The sequence below is a fragment of the Betta splendens genome, chromosome 22, assembly GCF_900634795.4.
Source record: "Betta splendens chromosome 22, fBetSpl5.4, whole genome shotgun sequence".
NCBI lineage: Eukaryota > Metazoa > Chordata > Actinopteri > Anabantiformes > Osphronemidae > Betta > Betta splendens.
Window position 1 is genome coordinate 5,700,946 of NC_040900.2, and position 18,547 is coordinate 5,719,492.

At 41.8% G+C, this 18,547-nt stretch overlaps 1 protein-coding gene and 1 long non-coding RNA gene across 8 annotated transcripts in view; one reads left to right on the forward strand and one right to left on the reverse strand.

Annotated features, from left to right (window-relative positions):
* aqr (aquarius intron-binding spliceosomal factor) overlaps nt 1–18,547 on the forward strand; it is a 35,578-nt gene that overhangs the window by 2,281 nt on the left and 14,750 nt on the right. For all 5 annotated transcript variants that reach the window (XM_055505420.1, XM_029138080.2, XM_055505417.1 and 2 more), the window contains exons 9-27: nt 21–121; nt 213–289; nt 1,150–1,214; nt 2,801–2,917; nt 2,997–3,110; nt 3,298–3,401; nt 5,905–6,007; nt 7,362–7,482; nt 7,721–7,862; nt 8,303–8,481; nt 9,021–9,188; nt 9,909–10,078; nt 10,917–11,158; nt 11,293–11,442; nt 11,902–11,971; nt 13,261–13,371; nt 13,830–13,939; nt 16,353–16,488; nt 17,198–17,407. In XM_055505420.1, the coding sequence (XP_055361395.1) occupies nt 21–121; nt 213–289; nt 1,150–1,214; nt 2,801–2,917; nt 2,997–3,110; nt 3,298–3,401; nt 5,905–6,007; nt 7,362–7,482; nt 7,721–7,862; nt 8,303–8,481; nt 9,021–9,188; nt 9,909–10,078; nt 10,917–11,158; nt 11,293–11,442; nt 11,902–11,971; nt 13,261–13,371; nt 13,830–13,939; nt 16,353–16,488; nt 17,198–17,407 (2,490 nt within the window). The remainder of the gene's footprint in view (nt 1–20; nt 122–212; nt 290–1,149; nt 1,215–2,800; nt 2,918–2,996; nt 3,111–3,297; nt 3,402–5,904; nt 6,008–7,361; nt 7,483–7,720; nt 7,863–8,302; nt 8,482–9,020; nt 9,189–9,908; nt 10,079–10,916; nt 11,159–11,292; nt 11,443–11,901; nt 11,972–13,260; nt 13,372–13,829; nt 13,940–16,352; nt 16,489–17,197; nt 17,408–18,547) is intronic.
* LOC121201992 (uncharacterized) overlaps nt 17,402–18,547 on the reverse strand; it is a 37,519-nt gene continuing 36,373 nt past the window's right edge. For all 3 annotated transcript variants that reach the window (XR_008693530.1, XR_008693532.1, XR_008693533.1), the window contains one exon: nt 17,402–18,195. This is a non-coding gene — a long non-coding RNA (uncharacterized LOC121201992). The remainder of the gene's footprint in view (nt 18,196–18,547) is intronic.

Below are 18,547 nucleotides of genomic sequence, written 5' to 3' on the forward strand. Positions count from 1 at the left end.
TGTTTCCATGACATTTGCAGTCCAGACTCCAGCTGGAGCTGAAGAAAGTTCCGAAGTTGCAGAAGTTTTGGAATCTAATCAAGAAGAAATTTGATAAGATGGACGCTGCTGCGATGGAACAGTAATGTTGTTTTTTTGTTTGCATGTTGAGAAAATAATAACCAATAAATGCATTTTTACCTTCCTGACTTTCCTTTGTGCGTCCTCCCCAGAGCAAAGAAGGAGAGGACCTTCCTCTCGGCTCTTATTAAAAAGTTTCGGGGAGTCCTCATGTCAATTCCACCCTCAGGTAAACAAGAGCACACTCAAAATATTGTTTTTCATTTATTTCCCATGAGTTCCAAAAAATTTTTTCAGCATGAAAAATGACTATTAGATATTGGTTTTATTTTAATAAAATGTGTTGACATTTATATCCAGACAATGAATAAACCTAATCAACCACTGGTTGCTTGTTACTTTGATACTATGGTACAAATGCAAGGCTGCACTTCAGTATCTCACCTTTCACAGCATGATTAATATACTCTGGCTTTTCTAGAGCTCACAGAGCATCAGAGTCCTCACGTCTCCCTATCCAAGGCCATATTGTCAGTAGGAAATGCAGTATTAACCTTCATAATCACTGTTAGTGGCACTGCTGCCTTCTTTCCTTCCGAGTCGGGTAGCTGCTGAAGAAGCACGTGATCCAGCTGCCATACAGCCACTGGCACAGACTGCTGTGTTGTAATGCAGACAGACATGGAGGCCCCCCACCTGAATGCTAAAAACAGAACATGTGTATTTGTGTGTTTAGGTAGAATTCAAATCTGACAGAGTGGATTACAATCTAAATCCCAGCAGGATCCACATCACTCTAATGTTTGCTGCATGCCTCGGCTCAGATGCGCACACACAAACAGGCTTAATGAGGACTGAGGTCCCAGCATGCTGCTGTGCTGGCCTTGCAGTATATCTCACACAGCATGCCACCTTGGTGTTGTCCACATTCGTGCGGTGTCCTGCAGCACATGATAACTACACCTCAGATTTCTACTGTATGTTCATACACTAATCTCTACTTGTCTATCTGATTGCACTTGATTTTGACATGAAGTAAAATCTTTATTTACTCCTGCGTTACTGAATTTTCTTTCTTTCTTTTCCTAGAAACTATATCCATGGATAAGGTACATTACTGCGAGAGATTCATTGAGCTCATGATTGATTTGGAGGTAAGATGAATTTCTGCAATCCCAACCCTACTTCCCAAAATGATGACTTTGTTGAAAATTAACTTGAAATTGACGTTGAACAAGGATTTCAATCAGATCTTAACTATTGAGAGAGACAGTTTCATGGTGTGTGTGTGTAGCCTGGGTGTTATATTTATGAACAGAGACGTGAAGGTTTCGGTCTGCCCAACCTGCAGAGCTCGTTTGCCTTTTGTCCTTCACTTTCATAGTCATCTTGGGTCAACAGACAGTGGATAAATGTCCAGCTTCACTTAATGCATCCCTGGTGTTGCTGTCTGCAGAGCTATGCAGTATTTGAAACCATTTGAATGGCACAAGGTTATTTTCAGTCTGATCATAAGGTTGAGGTTACTGTGCAGTGCAATGTTAACACATTGATGTGATTAGGATGAACAGGATTTCTTTTTTAAAACAATTCCTGTACTGTATCATTATTTATTCAATAACGTGGTGGTTTCCTGTTAAAGTTTATAAGGGGAAGCAACGTTGCTTAGGCTGGTGGTATGTGGACATGTAATGTCACATAGGATTGCTGCTTCTGCTGCCTGTGCACATCTCCTGTTACTTACTAGCAGGTCAGTTCAATACATCTCATCTGGCTGTTTGCTGACAGGCCGGCCTTTCTGTTCCGGGCAACGGCTCCCGGTCGGCCAGTTTACTTTACTCTCTAGAGACATCTTCTGTCCTTCAGCGCTATCCCTTTACGAAACCTCAGTTGCCTGAAATCCATACTTCCCCTCTCGACCTGAACATTAATGCAGCGAAAAAGATCCCTTTTTTGTTGCTGGTATTTGCAGGCTGTCACGCCTGTGTTGGATGTAAAGGTGTCTGTATTTCCAGGTTTAGCATAAGGCTGCACCCGCTGCAGAGCAGACTTTTGTAAGAGTTCAAAACATCGGTAGATGTTTGGAATTTAGTATTCTCTTTCATAATATAGTTGACAGAGAGCTGTGTGTCTGGCCACTGCTTTCCTCTTCACCTTTTATAGTGTGATAGGTTGAGGATCTCTTCTTGTTCTGTCTTCAGTCACTCTCCCACTTTTACTGTCAGTTCATCGACATGTTCAGTGTAGCTTTGTTATATTCCTACCAAAGCAGCTCTGTCTCGTTTTGACAGGTTTTCTGTTTTCACCTTCATGTTGTGCAGCAGCAGCAAGCAAATAAATAATGGCAGTGGGACCGTTATCCCCCGTTTTCCTCACATCACTGTCGGTCTACCTTATGTTCCGCCCCTGTATTGTTTCAACACGACCTTAGGACAGAAAAGGTTGTTGGTCAATAAGATGTATTGACACTTGTGGTCCACATGCTGGGAAGTGTGTTTTCTCACAAGTCAGCTGGATTTATTTTTAACCCCTGAGAGATGTTGAAAAATAAAATTCCTAGATTAGTATAGTTTTCTAAAAATGCCTGTTGGCTTGGTTTCTACTTTTAATCAATAAGAATATTCATTCCTTAGTGTTTCCTGTAATTTAACCACTTTGTGATCATTCCAAGCAGGTAGCTTAGCTAAAAGTGTGAGGATTTAATCCAGTGCTGTAAACAAGGTGTCCTGTGTGTGTCAAGGCCCTGCTTCCCACCAGGCGCTGGTTTAACACTGTGCTGGATGATTCCCACTTGTTGGTAAACTGCCACCTGTCCAGCCTCCTGCAGAGAGAGAAGGAAGGACACCTGTTCTGCCAGGTAGAGCAAATAAACAATTCAGAATGACCCTTTGTTTGTTTTCATGAACTAAGTTACTGTTACTGTTTTGACCCTGCAGTTGTTGGACATGCTGAAGTTCTACACGGGTTTTGAAATCAATGACCAGACAGGAATCGCCCTGACTCAGAAAGAGATGACTACGCTGCACTACGACAGAATCACCTCCCTGCAGGTAACGATACATAGTAGGGTTCAGCTTTTTATGCACTTATGTATTATGGATACCTCCTCTGTCATGTTTGTTTTGCTCCTCTTTTTTTCTGTGAACTTGACTAGTGTTATGCTAGCAGTTTTGTTTGCTTTGTGAAGCTGTGTTTTTCAGCATATTGCATTTCCACTCTCTGTTTTCCATCTCACAGAGGGCGGCCTTTGCTAATTTCCCAGAGCTGCACGACTTTGCTCTGTCCAACGTAGCGGCGGTAGACACTCGAGAATTCCTGACCAAACACTTTGGGCATCTCAGGTAAATGGAAACATCTGCAGCTAATCTTGAAATGAAGTGCATTCGCACGATGTCGGAGAACAGATGGAGGGATGTTTGGGAGGTTGTGCATGATTGGGCTGAGCATAATTACAGTGTCTTGTTAACACATGTCTCCTGCAGCATTATTATAGTGTTGGTTCTGGTTTATGCTGTTCTGTCCCACAAATATTTACTAGACTTTAAGGGTCCTGCATTTTGGACTAAATACCATTTGTAAAAGCAAACACACCAGCAACTCTAAGAGTAGATGGGAGTAGCTCCTCTGACCAGCGTAACATACGAGCTCCAGAGAAAATGCAGGTTTGCAGGCAATGGCAGGTCCTGGTTTGCACCAAAGCATCAGCGTCAGTGTTGCATCCTGACTTCCTTGCTAAGTGGCATCTACTGAGCCCTTGAATGGGCAGCTGGTACCAGCCAGAGAGAAATGCACGGCTCATTAATTTAATCGATTTGCAGTGGCTTGAGAATTTACTCTTAGAACAGCTGCGTATGTCAGATCATATTAGCTTGCCAAGGAGCCGAAAAGCCCCCTCGCTTTGATGAACCCGCCTGCCCGTGTGCATGTGCTGGTGTGTGTGTGTTTGTGTGTTTAATTTATTGTTAATTCTTAATTACTTCAGGCCTTCTAACCTTTCTTGGCCTTTCATGTCATAATGAAATTTTTAAATTATCGACCCAAGCTTCTAGCCACATAACTGTGTTTGGGCTCGCTCTAGGCGACGGGTTAGTTGTTTGTTTATGTGCTGCATGATATCTTTGTCGTTACACCTCCTGAAGTATCATGTTGGAACAACACACATTTCTTTGCAGTCAATATTTCTATATCCGTCACTCTGAACTTCTGTCGTGGATTAAATGCTTAAACCACACCACTAAGTTTCTTTGAGTCAGGCAGAGGGTTCTGAGCCGAGCTGAGCTGAATCAGGTAAAGACTTAGCTGAACCATTTCATGTATTTTTAGAAGCTCGGCTTCTTTCCCCAGAATTAGGGTTTTGAATATAGCAAGAACTACATTGTTCCCTGCTCCACAACTGTCACCGACACAGCTCCTGGGTAACTCTAAATATGCCGATCAGATTTAACGAGGCACTTTTCATCCAAACAGCTCACGCTAATGCCAGTTTATTCCAGCTGCGCTACCCACAGGCTAAGCTCCCAGTCACCCGCCATTCAGAATTTATCCACTAAGTCCTCACACACACACACACACACACACACACACACACACACACACACACACACACACACACACACACACACACACACACACACACACACACACACAGCATTATTGCATAGCATGCTTACACTTACATACTCATTCTCTGACATACACACCAATGCTTCTCACAGTCACAGAAATCGTCCAGTGTCATTTCACTATTCTATGGCTATAGAATAAATTAAACACCTGATCAGAGTTGGCATCAAATTAAACAATGACTACTGGAAAATAATTGTATTTTTATGAAAGTGGTTCTTGTCATTGAAAAGAAAATTTAGATTCTGATTCAATTTTCATTGAATTGTGCTTCCATTTGTTGATATAACATTTGTCTTAAGAAAACCTTCCTTTTACAGTGTGTCTAGAAGTTGTTTCTTTTAAATCTGCTAAAGTTTTGAATTGTTTACTAAAGGGTTAAAATAAAGACCAAAGAACTGTCAAGACAGTTCAGGCTGCCATGTAAAACTACTATAGACCAGTTTCTGATGTGTATTCTGCCAGTGGCTCTGCTATCAATCATGACCTGGCCCAGTCATCAACATTACTCAGAGTGAGTTGTTGTTGTACTGTTATTTTGTTGCTAAGGGCAGGAATGTCCTCATGACCTATGCCAGGTCATCCCCTGGGCCACCAAACTGCAACACTGGCAGAATTGCCACCCTGCTGCCCAAGCTTGGCATCACAAGTAGCAAAATACACGCATATACACGGATACAGTTGGTCAGTGCCACGTGTGGCTGTCAAGGCGTGTCACACTGTGATGCGATGCCCTGTCCTTCATTGTGCACCGGACTCTGCCTGTGTCACAGAGTGTCAGCTTGATTTAAACAGGTCTGTATGCAGGGAGCCACGCCTCTGTTTTTGGAGAGGGATATAGGCTTTGATTTCCATAATCCTGTCACATCGGTGCACCCCGGCCCCTTAGCGCACACATGCTGACAGAGCAGGAGTGTGATGTCAAAGCAAACAGAGGAACGGCTTTGTGCCGCAGTGCTAACAAGCACAAAGAGCATCGAGGAAAAAAAAAAAGCAACCACACATTTACTGTTATAAAAATAAATCTGGGAGAGTCATGATATATTGTTAGATTTAAGTCTGTTATATAAAATAAAGATTATCATCATCTTTGTTTATTATTGCATTGATTACCAAATCAATCCCTTCCTACAGTAGTTGCTTGTCATATGCTTCCCTCCCATTTACAAATGCTAATGTTGTAGTTAACTAACTACTTGTTTATCTCATCTTTCTCTCCAGTCCAAATATGCTCCACAAGGTGGCCTCGTACTTGTGTCTCCTTCCAGACTTGCCTGAAGGGCAAGACACCACGTATGAGAAGGAGTTCCTCCTCGAGGTGCTGGTAGGTGCAGTCTTCCCTTTGAGTGGATTATTTCTGGAACTTTTATTTAGGCCTTTCATTTCAGAAGAAAATGTCTATACAGTGTTAATGTGATCACATCCGATTGTAAGAAATTCTAAAGGATCATGTTCCTGTACCAGCGGCTCATACTGAGAGTTGTTTGTCATGGTCAGTTCTTCAGACCTTTCAAGTGCCTGTATAATTATTAGTGCTTCAGCTCTTAGTGAACACTTTTCAAAATAACAATTTGCCAGTCAGCGCTCTGGCATAATGGCGTTGGGGTTTCTCGTCTTAAAGTAATTAATTCAAGCCCTTGACCTTGAACTACATATAGTGTCTTCTCTTCTGTCAGTCCCTCGTGAGTTTTCCTGCTAATCCGATTTCTGCTTTACGGTGGCATTTGTGTGACGTAGAATATGTTGGAAACTGCTGAAGAGATGCAAAAACGAACCCGTGTACAAGTTCTGTGTTCTCCTGAAAGGTTAGAGCAGGTACTTTGTGTTTCCCCTTCTCGCGCACTCATAATTTTCATTTTTAATGGCCCAGCAGGAATCTGCGGAGCTTTGTCCCACTAGTCTCCCCAGTACACACTCACACATGTGCTGTGGACCTCTTCATCAAAGTGGGTGTTTCATGCCTGTACTGCGATTATTCATAATTACCCTCTCAGACCCATCCCCAGGTCCTCTCCGAGAAGCGATGACGAGGAGCTATTTCATAATTATCTGATTAGATTGTTGCAGGACACAATGTCAGGGGACTCATTTGTGTGCGCCTTAGGTTGCCCCCAACAACCAGCATCCCTGACTGGGCGGGTTTATAAGGAAGGGGCCGCTGTACGGTGACAAAACAGCCACGCACGCTGCACAGAACAGTCATAAATATGCTCAGGGAGGAAGGACAATTGTTCATTGAGAGTCAGTACTGCATTTACAGCAGCGTAGTTTCAACATCTTGATTCCGCTGTTGGAAAAGATGAGCTGGTTTGTATTCAGCAGCAGATGTTCATCTTAACGTGGTTCATAATTCATGTAATTTATATCTCTTTCCAGAATAGCAACAATACAGGATGGCGGCTTTGTGCACATGTTTAAACTCTCAGTTTTAGCAGACTGTGGTGAAGCGAGTTCACATAAAGTGCAGCCTTTACATGTATCAGTGTGTGGTTTGCTTTTTAGATAATTTGTGATTAATCTTATTTCATGGTAATGTTTTGCAACTCTTAAGCTTTCCGAGTGAAGGAACAGAATGAAGATCCTAGACACTGAGCTGAGCAGTTGCTCATTAACCCAATTTCTCTGTCTCCTTGTCTCTGTCCTTCTCTCTCTCGCTGTCGTTCGCCCTCCTCACACAGGTGTCCCGTCATGAACGCAGAATCTCTCAGATTGAGCAACTTAATCTGATGCCCCTTTATCCAACGGAGAAGATAATCTGGGATGAGAACATTGTCCCAACAGAGTACTACTCAGGCGAAGGTGTGTGATTTATGTGTACTTAAGTTGATGTGGGCCAGTCAGTGTACACTCCCACACCCTGTGTTACGCCTTATCTGTCACTCAACCTGCACCTCTGTTTAGGGAATCCTCTTTACTTGGCAAGGACACGTTAAGCAACTCTAATACCAAAACCTTTAAAGCACCATCTCACATGGAGACGCCCAGTAATCTGTGGAGAAGAAATCAGAATATTACTGAATTTTGTCTGTCTTCACAGGCTGCCTGGCACTGCCCAAGCTGAATCTGCAGTTCCTGACCCTCCATGACTACCTGTTGAGGAACTTTAACCTCTTCCGTCTGGAGTCCACTTATGAGATCAGACAGGACATAGAAGACGTAGTGTGGCGAATGAAGCCATGGTGAGATGCCCTCAGTTCAACAAAGATTTTAACTAAAGGGATATTTATAAATATATGGTTTAATGAGCATGTATATCCATGGTATCGAGGTGGTTTGTATTAGCATTATTTTGCTGATCTTGTGTTAATTTTCATCAATTTCTGGCAGTACCTCATCTACAGCACTTTGTCTCTTACTCCCTCATGCTCTTGGCGGCATACTGCATTGACAATATTTTATTAAAAGACTCTGACATTCGGGACACCACATTTGGAAACCCATTGCTTAACATAATAAGTGCTCCCATTATGTCAAATGATGTAGCAACTTGCTTGTTGTTCCTGCACAAGTAAATAAGTAAGCAGTGGTGCCATGTGCTGCCCTAAATCCAACTGATTTTCAGTCCTGACAACAGCCCACAGCACTTGTCTAACTTTCTGCTGTCTGTCCCTCTTCACAGGCAATCGGAGTACGGTGGAGTGGTGTTTGGCGGCTGGGCCAGAATGGCTCAGACGATCACCACTTTCTCCATAGTAGAGGTTGCTAAGCCCAACATTGGAGAGAGCTGGCCCGCTCGTGTCCGTGCTGATGTCACACTCAACCTCAATGTGCAAGATCATATCAAGCATGAGTGGGAAGGTAGGTTTTCCTGGTCTGCTCTGGGTCTTTTGCCCTAATTGTATTTCTTTAATGTGCCCCATAAGCAGTGTATCACATATGAAAATCCAATCATTTTCTGTCTGTATCTCTCTATGTTTCATATTATTAACACAATTGGCAGCCTGAAACAGGTTAATTAACTGATAACATTGATAACAACATTCAGCAGTGTGTCTGCAATCGCCCCTATAGCGCAGATATGTCATTTATTTACATGCCAGTGATGTGCTGGATTAAATAATAGTGAAAATGCATGCCACCGTGAAGTGAGCATTGTATCATCAAGTATTACTCCCCTTATTTTATTAGAATCATTAGAATCCCAGTCATATAATTATATGGACATGTTTAAAGATTGTCAGTTCAGACAGCGAGGTTTCTTTGCAGCCCCACTTAATCTCAAATATTTTCCCATCATCTCTGCTGTTTGTTTTTTTTTAACACTTTCTGTGTCTTTGTTTCCTTTCTCTTTCCTGCTTTCTCTCTCTAACCACCCTCCCCCTCCTCTTTCCCTTTAGGGCTGCGTAAGCACGATGTTTGCTTTCTGATCACGGTGCGGCCAAACCTGCCTTACGGCACACGCTTCGACCGGCGCCAGTCCTTTGTGGAGCAGACAGGCCTGGTGTACGTGAGGGGCTGCGAGGTACAGGGTATGCTGGATGACAAGGGACGTGTCATTGAGGAAGGTATGCCCATACGCACTGCACACAGCACTGACACCTGACATTTATCCACCCATCAGGCCTCTAGTTATCTCAGCAATGGTCTTCAGGAAATGGTCAGACTGATGTTGCCATGGTGACAGTCACAAAGAACATGTTCACGATACCATTTCATCAACCTGAGGGCGACAACAGAACGGTTTCTTTATATAGTACTATGATTGCATCTGTTTACTATGTCCTTTTCCGACACACAAGCCAAAGCAGCCTCTTGGTTTGCTTAAGTTACCTGCAACCCCTGCTATTTTAAGTGTTTTCCCCTGTCAACATGTGTCCGTGCACAGAAGCACCCTCTCCCCTATGCTCTCTCATCTGTCTGGATTAAATATGCAGATTGTGGGGTTTCCTGAATAGACATCCTGCCACAGAACATTTCTTGTCTGTGTCTGCTTGGTTAAACTTTCAGATCCCCAGTAGGAATAAGTGGTACTCTGGCTATTTATGTGGTGTCTTTGTTGAAAGTGTGTGAAACGCAGTATTAGTTGGTACTTTGAGAAAATTAAAGACCATTAAGGTTTACTATTAAAATTCAGAATACTTTCATAATAATTTTCTGCAGTTGAGTATAAATTCCTCTTTAACAATTATAATCAAACTTATTATTATTTTTATTATTTCCCTTTTACTAAACATACTCTTGCCATTTTATTCCCTACTATATTTTATCACCACCTTTTTTTTTAGGACCGGAGCCAAGGCCTAAGCTACGAGGAGACTCCAGAACATTCCGCGTTTGGCTGGACCCAAACCAGTATCAACAGGACATGACCAGCATCATTCAAAGCGGCGCTGAAGACCCGTATGAGACTTTCAACGTCATAATGAGACGAAAACCCAAGGAGAACAACTTCAAGGTTTGCACTACTGATTCTCAGCCCTCATTTCACATTGTACTTGAGCGCCTTATCTTAAGACCTTGAGCTCCGGTTCTACCAACACCACCCAAGTGATGTATTGCACATAGTATAATCTCTTGGGTAATGTAGGTGTAAGGTTGGGGCCAGGGCAATTCTAAGATTACCGCACACTCACAGGCCTCACTGTGATACCAAAGGGAGACACATTTCTTACTGGCCAGTTATGTAATGTGTCAGTACTCATGATAGGGGACAACATTGTATAGAATACTGTTGCTATGCTTTCCTAGATAAACATCCCTCATACAAGGTTTTTCAGTAGAAGCTATTAATTAATTATTATTTAAAGAATTAAAGAAGCTATTTATGCAACTGCATGCATGTAAAACTTTGCATTATTTTTTTAAACAAGGTTAACTGTTTTATAAGTTTTCCTTTTAATCATATCGCTTGGAGAGCTGTTTCTAATTCTGCACACCCATTTCTGTCTTTCACACTCAGCAATGACAGATGCTTTTGAAGTTTTTTTTTCTTCAATTTGAAAAGTGAAGAAACTAATGGGTATTGAAGAAACATTCTTACCCATCTTTGATGTGTGACACAGATAAAACTAAACATGTTTCCCCAAACAGTTTCTGATGCAGCGGGTATTAGTCAGTTTGCAGCTCATTAAAACATAATTGACATACGTATAAATACCTGCTTTCCCAGCAGCACGCTAAAACGCTAGTCTTATCCTGCCAAGATCACGAAAGGGGTTGTCTGTTGTTCTCTAATTTCACAACAGAACAGTCTGACATTTGTGACACTCTGTACATTTCTGTCTGTGTTTCAGGCAGTGCTCGAGACCATCAGAAACCTGATGAACACTGAGTGTGTTGTCCCAGACTGGCTTCATGACATTATCTTAGGCTATGGAGATCCAGGCAGTGCCCACTATTCTAAAATGCCCAATCAGATTTCCACTTTGGATTTCAATGACACATTTCTGTCCCTGGATCACTTGCGTTCATGTTTCCCAGGCTATGGCATAAAGGTCACCGAGGAGAACCTGGACCTGCAGGTCCCTCCATTTAGGTAAAAGAAAATGAGTGTGTTTAGTTTAAAAATGCTGTTTTGACAATAGTATTGTTTTCACTTGGTTAATGATGTATTATTTGTAATCTATCTGTGATATACTTTAAACTTACCTTCCACATTTGCATTTACAGAATCAAGTTTCCCATCTCAAACAAAACAGATAAAGGGAAGAAGAGGAAGGCTGGTGAAGAAGTGGAAGACAAAGATGAGGACAAGACCTTGGTAGTTGAGCCCTATGTCACCCCCAACCGTGGTCCACATCCCTACAACCAGCCAAAAAGGTGAAACATCAAGAAGTCGGACACGTGGCTTCGGAATAATGATCATTTTTATTTCATCATTTATCCGTCCATGTTTGCCTCCATGTTCTCTTCTGGCCTGTTCACTATGTAATTTAGCTGTGCTATTTTAAGTTTTAGGTCTGAATGGACAGATGAACCGATTTCTTAATACATTTAACAGTGGAACAACCTTGCTTTGATTATAGTCATGCAATAATGATGCTACTAAATGAATGCCCTTGATGAAAATTTCAGTTTCAGCTGTTGGTGTTTTTGAATTTTCAATCTGTGCTTTGAAAAAAGCTGCATGTCTATGGGCGAGCCTCAGCTTAATTTTTTAACATGTTCTTAAAAACAACATCATCATTACAACTTTGGCGCGTTGATGCTGTCGGCCATTTGAGTACTTTCCGACTAACAAATTAATTTGTTAATATCAACAATGTGCTTTTCTTACAGGAATACAATTCAGTTTACTCCTACTCAGATTGAAGCCATTCGAGCTGGAATGCAGCCAGGACTCACCATGGTAAGTTCTAATATTTAAAATACCTATTTAACAAAATTGCAGAATTTCTGTAGTTTCTGCTGAAATCTGACCATAACAAAAAAAACACAACTTGAATACAAAGGAAACTGTTTAAACACAGTTCCCTTGGGTGAATGTGATGCTGTCTGGGGAAATCCTGGACCAGTGAGTGCTTACATTTGCATAATTCGACCCTGTGCCCATGAATCTTAATTATGTACACAACAGTAAATATAAATATTTGCTTTATGTCCTTATGTCTGTCACCCATTTCCCTCTAAGTTTGTGGGCTTTTTGCCATCTGACAGGCAATACCAAAGGTTTAAAGGATGCTCTCCCACTAGTGTAATACATAGTTTTGCAGTATGGTGACTTGTAGCCAGACAGTGTCTGGTTATTTATTGTTGCCGTAAATATGGGTAGTGGACTGTCATCATGTCCTGAGCAACTCTGTATGCATTCCTTCCTTCCTTTGCTCTTCTCATCACCCCCTCTAACCTTCTTGCCATATGTTGGAGTAGTTGGCAGCCACAACACACACAAACGCGCACACACACACACACACACACACACACACACACACACACACACACACACACACACACACACACCTCCTGGACTACCTAACTGCCACTTTCATGTTGAAAAACAGATGAGTTGACTATGCACTGATTTATGCAGGAATATCAGATTGTGTTTGCTGTTTTTAGCAGAAATTAGTTACCTCAGAAACCAAGACTACGACCAACCTGTTTTATGAATCTTTAGTTTAGTAAATCAGATGTGTCGACCTCTGCCCCTACAGTATCTTAAGTGAGTGAAACTTTGCAGGATTTGTTGATTTTCCTATATAATTCTGTATGTTTGTACTTTGTGACGACTCAGGTCTTAAACCTTTGCAAGCTGAATTTGGGGAATTAGTCCTATGTTGACTGAATTAAACATTGTAACTAGCACACTGGTAATGAAGGGCTGCTAAAGTTAAAGGGAGGCCTGGCAGATGCTTGCAGTGTTCCTCATGTAGCCTTTCCCGTTTTTCAGTAGCTTTTTGTGTACTAGGCCATCTGTGCACTCTGTGGACCTGCCTTGGCATGCCACACAATACCACACCGCATTGGATTTGACTAAGCTTGGCTAATATGGCATTCGCCTGGTCTCTTCTGATGTGCCCGTGGCCTAGCTTTCACAATCACTAGGCTGTCTAGGGATCGACCTTGCATCCTTAACTAACTTCTGAACATGCTCATATTCTCTTCTTTTTGTTTCTGCTATACCTTTTCTGTCCGCAGGTTGTAGGACCACCAGGAACCGGAAAGACTGACGTTGCGGTGCAGATCATCTCAAACCTCTATCACAACTTTCCTGATCAGAGAACCCTCATAGTTACACACTCAAACCAGGTTAAGAGCACACACAGCACCTAAACACAAACCAGCGCTGAAAGGTTTGACTAACACTTTAAAACAGTTAAGCTGTCTAGAGAGCGTACAGCTTCTGCTCAAAACTGCCCATTAATCAGGCTAAAATCATATTCAGACCTTAGAGGCAAAATTAAAATCTAATCCCTTGTGCCCTGGACTCCCCTACAGTATTTAATCACAAAGTAATCTGCTGATGTTTTGCACCAGTCAAAGTTTTTCCAAAGGGAAATGTGCAAAGCTGGATAGAAAGATGAAACCTTTTTCACCTTTACTGTATATTACTCTTTGAGAGGCAGACAATTTCAACAACTAATTTATTACTATATTATTACAAATCACTAACAGTGAATCAGGAACTGGACTGACTTTCTACAAATTAATAAACATTGTTGACAAATCCTCCTTTTTACATTTGATTGTGATTCATTCTACACCAGGCTCTGAACCAGCTGTTTGAAAAGATCATGGCTCTAGATATCGACGAGCGCCACCTCCTGCGTCTGGGCCATGGAGAGGAGGAGCTGGAGACTGAGAAAGACTTTAGCAGGTGAGAACACTGAAGGATGAGTGAAGAGAGAACACACACGGGGTTGCACCTAAACAAATGCAAATGTGAAAACCGAGACAACTTGAATTCACACAATGCATGTGTGAAAGTGCATTCAACACATCGCTACATACCTGTTGTGCATATGTTTTGTAACCAACATAGTTTATATATTTATAGATAGGTAGATGAAAGCAAAATCAGCCGCCCACAGAAATAACAGGTCTGAGCCAAGACAGTGGATGGGCCACTTGATACTGGCATATGCCAAGCCAGGAGTTTATTTTCATTGGGTATTGTTAACCTCCAGGGCCTTTCCACCAGTGTAAGGGAGCTCTTGCCCACATCCCTACAAGCATCCCTGCCTGATCAACCCTCTCATTGCTTTTCCGGCCCCGAAAAACTAATCTTGTACCTGTTTGCACTGCCCACCTTCGTAAGAACCTCCTATAAGGGGTGGTTTGCAGGAAGCCATATACATTCACTATAACCAAGCCAGCAGTGAACTCATTTTAAAACAAAATGTTTAAGAATGAATGTAATTTTCCAACCATGGGGACACACAAACCAATTAAATTAACATTTAATTATTTACATTAATGTAATATACTAATTACATGAACAAATACATCACTGAATACACAATAAATTAAATGCATAATACATTATTTTAGGAACGCGATTATTTAAGGGTCAGGAGGGACCTTTACAAAGGGCAGCGGAATAAAACCAATGGCTAAAACGTTCTCGGTTTACACCTTAGTAGAAGAATAATATTCAGAGTGTTGTTATTAAACAGCACAGAAGAATAGCCTCAAACAAACATCCCTAGAGTCCTGTTAAGGAAGTTCTTGTAGTTCTCAGTTCTCACCCGTGTGTGTGTGTGTGTGTGTGTGTGTGTGTGTGTGTGTGTGTGTGTGTGTGTGTGTGTGTGTGTGTGTGTGTGTGTGTGTGTGTGTGTGCGTGTTGCCTTGAAGGATAATGACTCTCTCCTTTTTCTAAGTGATCCAGTAAGATGAGAAAGTTAGACGCAGAGCACATAAGGGTTTGTGCACACTCGAGTTCTGCCTGATCTGCTCCATCGAAAGTTTGGAAATGCAATGCAGCAAAGGCTACAAAGTTGTTGGCTCTAATTTAACATGGTGGTTATCTCATGTATTAGCTCCCAAGCCTACCTGTGACTATAAATAGCCCAGTATTTTCAATGTTAATGAAGTTTTTATGCTGTTACTATTTAAAGTTTTCTTCTTGCCGCCGTAGTTAATTACCATCTTATCCATCTGTGGCGCTGAGTTAATTGCATCCTAGGCTCTTAGTACCAGTTCCAAAGAATCAGGAAGGCGTTATGAATGTCATTTATTTGCTATATCCTGTTTAAGACTAGTGTTCAGTGTGAGTGTATGACTGTAGCATGAATGGCATGTGCAGGATTCTACACATAGAAGCAGCCTGTTACGTTCCTAAATTATGCAGCAACACAGACATAAAAAGAAAAAGCTTTAGCTAGCAGCATTTAATGCCCCCCCACACACTTGGCTGCCTTATAACAACATGCAGACTCCACACTCCTTCCACCCCATCAACACCAGCTAGAGGAGAGAGCAGAGTTTTAATTAACACTATATCCGAGATGAAAAATGTAAGGCAGCGCTCCTCCGGATGCTTGACAAAGGAAAGCTGCCGCTCTATCAATTAACAATGCCTCCTTGCATTTCATGATAAATCTTCCTCTGTATTAATGAGATTTTGTGAGTGGATGTTGGGAAAAGCACATTTGGTTGTGTATGGTCATATTTGTGCCCTAGGTTCTAGGTTAAAGGAATTTTTGTAAATGTCACAGCACAGTCCTGACTTTTGGGTCCAAGGCAGGTTGTAGCTTACACAATGAATGCATAGACACAAACCAGTAGAAGATGTACTAGTGTGATGGCTAAGAGAAGGCAGCCTTCATTACAGGGAAGCAAGGTCACTTCCCATTTCTACCTAATTTTATTCAGGCCAAACAGGCAGTGCAGTGCGACCGCCTTTGAGTCATCTGCTGGCTGAGAGTCTTTTTCACCGGGTCTAAAAATAGAGTTCACCTCTAGTATTACCCTGTGACCCCTCCCACTTCCTATCGGTGTGTGCTGCTTGTGTTGTTGCCACCTGCTAATTGCTTTTGTGCAGCACAGGAGTCAAAGGCAGACTTTGCCTTTAAAATACATGTACTCAAGGATCATATTTACAAGATAATATGTTATTGTCCTATGGTTTATTTGGCCTTTTAGAGTTAAGGGCAGAAACATGAAAGCTGTCTTATTTCACAATCAAATGAGTCACATCAAGATTGATTTATTAAATATACAGAGTAATTAGCTAAGTAATTAGAAAGTTACATTTCTTACATTACATTTTTCCTCTTGTTTCTGCACAGGTATGGCAGAGTTAACTATGTCTTAGCCAGAAGGCTGGAGCTGCTCAGAGAGGTTGGGCGATTACAGGAGAGCCTTGATGTGCCAGGAGATGTTTCCTACACATGTGAGACAGCTGGACACTTCTACCTCTACCAGGTAAGAGTGTAAGCAGATGTGATTTGTGGAGAAGAATTTATATAATAAAACTGCTGCTTTTTTAATGTCGATTTTAGATTTTATTATTGATTCACGCAAAGCAAGGGAGTGAGAGAAGTATATTTAATTTGAATGGATTTCTGCATTGTCTGCCCTGTTCCTCAGACATATTCATGCTAGTCCAGACATGACGTTACATTGCCAATGCATAGAAATATTGTAGTTGCTCGCTCTTTAATCCTTTTCACCTTATTATCACTGTCCTCTTAGACTGTGGGAATATGCTGCTGGAGACACTGGTTACTTTATGCGTCATCATGCTTCACTAAAAAGATTTTGAAATTCTACATAGTGCTGCAGTGATGTAGCAATTTGCTGCCATCCACCAATACAGTCACTTGGAAATGTATTGATTTTTTTCAAATTCAAAAAGTTTGCTAAATTGGGATGGTTTTCTATACAGGTTTCTGTAAAGCCTTAGTTTAAGAGCCTTCGAGGACTTGTGTGGTCAATTTGCGCTATATAAATAAAACTATTGGTTTATTGGATTCTCAGCAGGCTCCTCTGCTCCCATTTGTTAATTTGTGTATAAATGTTTTTAGCTATGGGTAATGGTAACAAATGTGCCAGAAATGGATTTTGTAATTGTGCAAACACTTTTCATCCTATTTTGTAGATACTCAGTGACGACTCTTAACACTCATTGCAGGTGATATCCCGCTGGGAAGAGTACATGAGCAAAGTGAGGCCTAAACAAGGCAAGGAGGTGAAGGTGGAGGACGTGGCTGCACACTTTCCCTTCCACAAGTACTTCTCCAACGCTCCCCAACCTGTGTTCAAGGGACGAACCTACGAGGAGGAAATGGACATTGCAGAGGGCTGCTTCCGCCACATTAAGAAAATATTCACCCAGCTGGAGGTAAGGTCACTTTGACACACACACACACGAGGACGTTAATTAGCTGTGATGGAACGTCCATGTCAGATGCATGTGGCTTTGTGTTGAATTAACATAAGGCAATGATTGTCATGAAGTCATTTGGACTCTGAGATAGTTGATGTGCTCAAGTACAACATGAGCGTAAAGGGTGGTGCTCACAGATTCAGTTTCCTGCAGCAGCATTTGGGTGATGAGACTGGTTCTATGGCTGCTATGACACACTGCTCAGTAATACAAGTGATTACCTGAGGTACCGAAGAGTGATATTTATAGAGCACATGGCAACACAGTTAAAATTAAAGTACATAGCAACAAATGATAGGTGATACAAAGTTAGTATTTTTATCACTTTCAGCCGTATTTGATCCTTAGTGTTGTCGCCAGCTTTGTGTTCAGATATCGGACATTCCTTCACGCACAAGTAACTGTTCCTGGCCACCACACTTGCTAGTTGTTACAGATTAACAGTGACTGGTGCTTCCCACTTCTGCACGCGTCTGCTTGTGAGTAGTCTCTGAGTTGTAGTCATCACCCGTCTCCTTGCTTCACTCAGGAGTGAATCATTAGATAAGGTACATAACAGTGCTTGCATTGTAAACCTGTGGATATGTTTGCTGACCCCTCTGAAAAGATAAGCAGCTTGACAAAATAATGAAAACCCTTTTTTTTTCTTCTTCTTTTGCTGTCGCTCTTTTTCACACTCTTTCCCACTCACAAACAAGCAGCGGAAGATGTGTTATCATCCCTCTTCAGCCCATCGAGTATTTCTGTAGGCATAACAATAACATTTCAGATTTATGAGAACACAAGAAGGTCTCCGAAAAGCAATAAAGAAGTTATTGGCTGGAGGTAATATCCCAACATGTGTGGTGACCTTGATTTATCTCTGGCCTCTGTATCACTGCAACACAGCACCTCTCCCTCCTCCCTCAGCCTCACCCATGCTGCAGTGAGAACTGGACACCCATTAATAGGTATTGCTGTCTGGTGCAGGGTAGGGGAGCAACATGCTGAATTTGCTTATCTGTCTGCCTTTTCAAACGTCAAAGCATTTTAGCAAAGACTGCCATTGGTGGAATATATTTCTAGACAGACAGAGACACAGTGTGCCTCTTGGGT